The sequence below is a fragment of the Meleagris gallopavo genome, unplaced genomic scaffold, assembly GCF_000146605.3.
Source record: "Meleagris gallopavo isolate NT-WF06-2002-E0010 breed Aviagen turkey brand Nicholas breeding stock unplaced genomic scaffold, Turkey_5.1 ChrUn_random_7180001957424, whole genome shotgun sequence".
Classification (NCBI taxonomy): Eukaryota; Metazoa; Chordata; class Aves; order Galliformes; family Phasianidae; genus Meleagris; species Meleagris gallopavo.
In genome coordinates this window covers 139,547-146,216 of record NW_011217650.1, presented here as the reverse complement: position 1 = coordinate 146,216, position 6,670 = coordinate 139,547, and the positions used below count along the sequence as shown (strand labels likewise).

At 50.6% G+C, this 6,670-nt stretch overlaps 1 protein-coding gene across 2 annotated transcripts; it reads left to right on the top strand.

Moving 5' to 3' along the window:
• The first annotated feature begins 1,138 nt into the window (after window positions 1–1,138).
• Window positions 1,139–6,105, top strand: CUNH9orf24 (chromosome unknown C9orf24 homolog). 2 transcript variants are annotated; one of them, XM_019611864.1, is made up of 7 exons: window positions 1,139–1,417; window positions 3,218–3,365; window positions 3,949–4,061; window positions 4,178–4,253; window positions 4,372–4,585; window positions 4,785–4,874; window positions 5,958–6,105. In XM_019611864.1, exons 1-7 carry the CDS (start codon window positions 1,280–1,282, stop codon window positions 6,058–6,060), a joined length of 882 nt encoding a protein of 293 aa, XP_019467409.1. In that variant the 5' UTR covers window positions 1,139–1,279; the 3' UTR covers window positions 6,061–6,105. The 2 variants fall into 2 exon arrangements, with proteins under 2 accessions (XP_019467409.1, XP_010726669.1); XM_010728367.2 differs by having other exon boundaries at window positions 1,141–1,417; window positions 4,372–4,580; window positions 5,958–6,046.
• Window positions 6,106–6,670: the final 565 nt, after the last annotated feature.

Here is a 6,670-nt window from a genome sequence, read left to right as displayed (position 1 = left end):
ATTGCCTTAAACAGATCAGTTGTGTTGTGGTTTGTTTTGGGTTTTCTTTTTTTTTCTACCATCAGTTTTATGCATTAATTTATTTAAATGTGGGGTTTTTTTGGAAAAAAAAAAGAAACTTATAATTTTTTTTTTTAACATTTCCATGGCAGTATTTATCATTGTTACTGGTTGTGTGTAGTGTAACAATTAATGATATTAAAAAGCATACATACAAATACCAGCCTGCCAGCCTTTGTCATTGGAGTGAACTGGACAGCAGGGCATGAGGATACAAACAGAGCCAGGATGGTGTCCTAAGATGCCCCAACTCTCACTGATGCTGAAATCAGGGGTGGACTAACAGATGGACAGAGCTGATGTTCAGGCATTGCTGGTCAGTCAGAAGGGATGAAAACCTGTAGCAGTGCAGGGATGCTCAGAAAAGAGGTGTCCAAGTACGGGGATTCTGTCCAGCATCCTGATTCGGGCAAAAAGTGCATGTGGTTTCTGTAAGTCCTCCCCTTGTGAAACCCCATTGCCTGCACTGAGCTTGGGGATCGCTCACCTACACCAGCCCTGCAGAGCCCACCACTGCAGTAGTAAATGAGCCACACAAGGTGACCTTAATCTCTTTTTAATGGAAAAAAAACACAACCCAACAACTTAACACATGGAGTGTTCCCCAGAGCAGGCAGTCATTCCTCATACCCCAAAACCACGGAGCAGAGCCACATGGGGTAGGAGCCCCGTGCCATGCCTTGTGGTGGCTGGAGCAATGTGGTGCTGCACTGGGTTTTTCAAGGAAAAGAGGAGAGAGAGGGCCTAGAAACCCAAAAATGCCTACAAACTATGCTCCTGCACCTCCCAAAATACAATTACCTTGACTGGGACCGGCTGAAACTGTTTCTTACCGTTGTTAATCTAATTGCCTGTGGGAGGGGAGGAAGGCTGGGATCAAGGGAATGCAGCAGTGCCCGCTGTTGGAGGGATGCAGGGAAAATGGGAGGGATGCAGGGTTGCAGGGAACTGTTACTGAGCACTACTCCAGGACTTGGTATCCTTTGGAACACACTATAGCATTGACAGAATTATCCAAATCTCCCTTCTCCCACACTGTGATGTCACCAATGACATAAACACCACCAGGAGCCTCCAGAACAGAGCCACTGGGGCCCCATTCCCTTTCCACACCAGTTCCCACACGGATCCGTGTGGGCTGGAAGACTCCAGCCCTGTGCAGTGCCTCTGAACCACCCCAAGATCCATCAGGATCCAGCATCCCTGTGGCCGCAGCACCATGTTCCTCTTTGCCCAAAAGCACAAGACTCCTGTCAGCACCTACACTGATGCTTACCGACCTCCATGCTCCATGAAAAAGGCCATCTATGAGAAGGTTCCACTGCAGCTATGGAAAGAAAACAAATTTGTGACCCAGGTAATAGCCTCAGGGTTTCTTCCCTTACCTGGCTGAGGATGCTCAGGGCTGGGTGAGGGGTGGCACAGGGGAACTCATGGGGTGCCTCACTCTCCATATCAGGGGATGCTTGTGTTCTCTGGTCAGCAGTATGTCTGTGCTTGTGGCTTCTGTTGGAAATATCCAAATAATTTTGCAGGACGGTATCTCTGATAAAGCAGATTTTATTCACAATTGCAATGGCGGGCCTCCTGCAAGAAGGAGAGCACCCAGAAAGCAGTGTTCCATCTTTTATCCCCTATTGCCCAACGCTTATCTTTCTCATTGGCTGAGTACTGCAGGTTCCCTCTCTTTCGCGACGCTTCACTAGTCATACAAATACCAAGTAAACACAGATCCTTGCCATCCAAACACAAAAATCTTCATTGGTTAATTGCCTTCTAACAATTGCTTTCTTAACAAACATCTGGTCATCACGTTTGGATGCCTGCTTTACAACATAAACATAACCTCTTAATTGTTTAATTACCCCCTAGCATTTGTGCCCTTTACACTGGGTCATTGTTCTGGTCATCCATCTGTCCTTGCATAGAGACAAGCTTGGAAGGAGGGTAGAGGGGAGTATTTTGGAACCTGCCTATGGCATCCTAACATTCCCACAAAATGGGACAGTTCTGCTTTGTGAAAGGCCCTGACTCCTTGAAAGCTTGTTAAATGTATTTCACTTCTGCTGGCCTAATGAACAACCTTACAATATGTTTCCTAATTCAGAATACTATACCCACATTGTTCAGAACATTTAAAGCCTATTGCAGCCTTGTGGGAAAGAATTTGTCAGGTAATTCATAACTATGTTTCTAAAACATGACAAATATGTATATGGATTTCTACTTTTCACATCAGCTATTTCTAAGGATGTGCTACAACTTACTTCTTTAGATCAATTCCACTTTTCAACATCCAGTGCAGAAACAACACTTTCACTTTCCACATTTCTTGTCCCCTGGGCTTGGTGTGCGTCTGTGGAGTGTGCTTACAGGGCAGACAAGCACAAGCTCTCAAGGCCATCGGCAGGTTTCAGAGTGCATCCACTGGGAAGGGGAAAATGAGGCAGGGCATCCAGGTGACATGGTTGTGATGGGGGCAGAAGAATGCCTCAGCTCACAGCCCTGAGCCTTGCCCAATCCTGAGTGTGGCAGAACATCTCCCAATCCTGGTCCTGGAGGAGGACAGACCTCTGAGACATAATCTTGCTAGGGGGCTCCCTGTGGTCCACAGCCATATGGTTCTCCCCACACAATCTAGCCAGCAGGCAGGCTCTGATGTGAAGCACACCAAAAAATGGGTCATCTCTTGCAGCCTCATTAACATGTGTATTATAATTAGAGAGCCAGCAGAGGGCATGGAGAAGGATGTCACAGCTACGAAGGGACAGAAGCATCTCCTGCACCCCGGGCATCCTGGCACACCCCAGCCCTCTTGGCCTCTGTAGCTGCAGGGCTTTATCCCACACCACCTTTCCCTACCTCTGCTGGCCTTATACATAGTGGCCCTCTTGTCCCCACACCATCCTCTGCTTTGCAAAGCACTGGATGTCCCAGACACCACGAATGCAAAAGAGAAGAGGTAGTGGTACCCAGCCACTCTTTGTCCCCAGCGTGCACCCTCTATGCAGATATTCACCCTCCCGGTGAGTTTTGGGGCATGTTTCCAATGTTAGGTCCTGCCTGATAATCAGTAATTGGCTTCACCACATTCCCCAGTGCTGATAAAGGCAGGTGCATCACCTGGGTGTCTCACCTCACTCTCCACTGTCTTTAGGGATTAACAATGCCCCAGGAGCAAAATATGTCTCACCAAGGTCAGTCTGAGAAGCTGCTTAAGGCTGTGATGCAGGAGTATTTGTACCGGAATGCCATTGACCCCACTGCTTACTGGCCTGAGAAATATTGGCTGACCAAACCTGAAGGTACTGCAAGTTCCCATCTGTCCCCCTCTGTCACACAAGGCACGTCACTGAGGGCCACAGGGAGCTGCCAGTGCCAGGTGAAACTCTGCCCCCCCTCCTTTTACGTTCTGCATTTCCCTAGTGGTGGCAAAGTGGCCCTCACTTGCCATTTGTGCTTGTGGCTTTGCTGTAACCACCTGTTCAACATCCCCATGTTGAGGTCTCTTGGGCTCACCCCACTGGTAGTCCCTCAACACTTACTGGTGGTCAGTGATGCCTGAAGGACACGTCCCTCTGGGCCCCCAGGGTTGGGTTGGGATGAGCTGGAGAGGACATGCCCTCCTTCATTCTCAGGGCCACCCTTCACCCTGCCTCCACTGTCTCTTGACCAGCCGAATGGAGGTGGTGGCACTCACACCTGTGAAGGTCCTGGTGGCCCTTAACAAGGACCCCAGCAGCAGCACCTCTGAAGTGCCCCTGAACCCATGGTGTTGTATCTGTGAGACTCAGAGAGCAGCTGGGATGTTCCAGCTGTGTCACACATCCCTGACCCCATCAGCAGCCACCAGCCCCACAGGCCAGTCCTGCCTGTTTCTCATTTCAGAGAAATACAGCCCAGTTTTTGTCAATGAGGACAAGTACATCACCTGGCGAGCAGGTCCCTACAATAGTGCAGCCTGGAACAAGTACAGCACCTACCTCCCCCTGCCGCCCAAGGTAGGACATGGCCCCTTTTAACCTGCAAAATTGGAGCTACCGCAGGTGCCATCAGCACCCTGGGTTTTGCAGTGAAATGGTGGCAATGTTGCAAAGGCTGCAATCACTCCTTGCAGGAGAAGAGAATGGAGACTTTTCTTCAAAGCATACCTGTGCCATATCCCCCGAAACCCGCCTGCCTCAATCAATATGGTAACTGCCTTCATCCAGAGCTCCAGCTGTAGCTGTGCTCGTGCCATGCTAGTGGCTATCTGCTTGATCAGATGCCTGCTCCTCCTTTTTGCTACCCACTCTGTCCTTCTGCTTGCAGAGAGGGAGGTGGTTGGTGACATGCTGCGCAGGCTGTCGCGGCTCTCACCACCGTCCCTGCAGCCTGTGTACACTATGTCAGGGAGGAGACCCTTCCAGGGCTATTACAGCCCATGCTCTGGTCGCCACTACTGCCTGCGAGGGATGGACTACTATGTCGATGGGGACCCTGCCATCAGGAGGCATCTCCATGCGCTAGCAGAACGGACTGTAAGGTTGAGCTGGGCTAGGATGGGCTGTGAATGGATCAGTGAGTGTTTTGGTTTGGATTGGGATGGCTTGGATTCAAATGACCTGAGTTGAAGTGAGATGAGTTGGGTTGGGTGGGTTAGGATGAGTTTGGTTGAGTGGGTTGGGAAAAATATGCCCACTATTCTCAGGACCACCACTCACTGTGCTTCTTGTCTTTTGCAGGAGCATCCCATGTTGCAATTACAGCCCTATGGTGACGTTCTGTGCACCTACACATCACCCCCAGCCATCATACCCATATATGAGCCCTAGGTACGAACAGATTATGTGTGAGAGTGCTCCAGTCAAGGGCAGGTTGCCCTGGTGCAAAGCAATTATTTTACCTAACATCAGCAAGGGGCTAGGTTCCTTTCTGTTAGGTATGATGCAAAATTGCTCAGAGGATTGTTCTGGGGGTGATGGTGCAGAAAGCAGATCCTGAGGGGTAGTGGACCCCATTATGTTGGTCATGCAGTCAGTAACAAGTTCCTCCATTTTACAGATTAAGTAGGCCACAACCAGGCAGAGCAGGCACCATTGTGTGCTGAGCTGAAGCACATTATTGCTATTTGTGAAAAAGAAGCCACTAAATTTCATCCCTCAAGGGCAGGTGTTGCTGTGCTTGGTCGCATCCTGTGGTCCTTGAGACTGCACAGCACCCAAACTCTCGGTGGTGCCCCTAAACCTGGCTGTACAGATTTCGGTGCCACATTAGTGCTGCCTGTGTAGCTCCTGTGCTTTCTGCCATCGCCTGCATTTCTCATCCAAGGAGCCATTCCCCAGTCATGCTGCCCTTTACACAGTAATTAGCCATGTCCTTCACCCACCGCAGGTCCTTAATCCCTGTGTATTTGTCTTTGGGATCTTTCCACTGCAGAGGCAGTTTTTTCGCTAGAACAGCCCTCAGGGAAGCAGCCAAGGGAGAGACGAGGCTGTTCTCCAGCTTAGTTGTCACTGTGCTACTGCACCAACTGCCCGTGATCCAAAATTAGGAGTTAGGCTTGCAAAAAATGATTGGCCTTAAATTTCTGAGACCAGAAACTGAAAACAAACAAGAATAAACAAGGAGCACTGAAGTCTCCATAGCTGTCTGCACGCCCAAGCCTTGGTGAGATGGTTCTCAAAGTCTTCTCCACTTGGACTTTTCTTGGACTCACATGGATCTGGAAATTAAGGTTTTAGGAAAATGACAGTGCAAGGAGTAAGAGTGGAACTTCAGCTCTGCTGCTTGGCCTCAGCGCCCAGAGGTGCCGATAGAGGTTGGGAGGCTGTGTGGGCAGTGCTCGTCTCTGCAGTACTGGCAGCCAGAAGCAGAGTTTCGTCCTGTCCATGTAGCTCCGCATGCCTCCTCTCTAGGTGGGACTCCAGCCACTTCAAGAAGCTGGGAGGAATGCAGAGAGGCAGCTACACCATCCACCCCGAGTTCACCTCAGAGATGTACCACGCACCTGCACGTTAGTGGAAAGTGAAGATGAGCTCTCAATAAAACTACTTTGGGCAACCACCCCTGGCAGCTCCGTTCACACAGAATGAGGAACCAGTAAACAGACCAGTAAATGTTGTGACCTTGGGCTAAAACCTGGGTTATGGGTGCCCCATCCCTGGAGGTGCTCAAGGCTGGGTTGGATAGGACCCTGGGCAGCCTGAGCAGTGGGGGCAACCAGCCCACGGGAGGGAGTGGGGCTGGGGGGACTTTGAGGTTCCTTCCAACACAAGGCTTTACAGGATTCTATGGTTCTATGATATTCAGGAGCTATTAACGCAAGCTATAGACTGAAGCACGCTTTCGGGGCATTGTGACACCTCCAGAAATAGAAGCGGCCATCCACCCCTTCACTCCGAGCACGCTCTTTTGCCAAGTTATCCAGGCACAGGGCTGAGATCTCCCAGCGCGGGGCTAAACGAGGGAGGAGGGGTCTGATGAAAGAAGGCGGGTAATTCAGGAAGGTGTTTGATAAGTGAAGAACTGGGAGTCCCGCTCCAGCGGGTAGCACCGCCAACCCGAGCCGCGGCCTCAGCGCCGCGGGCACCGCTGGCAGGGAGCTCGGGGCGGGCCGGGACAGCGGGGC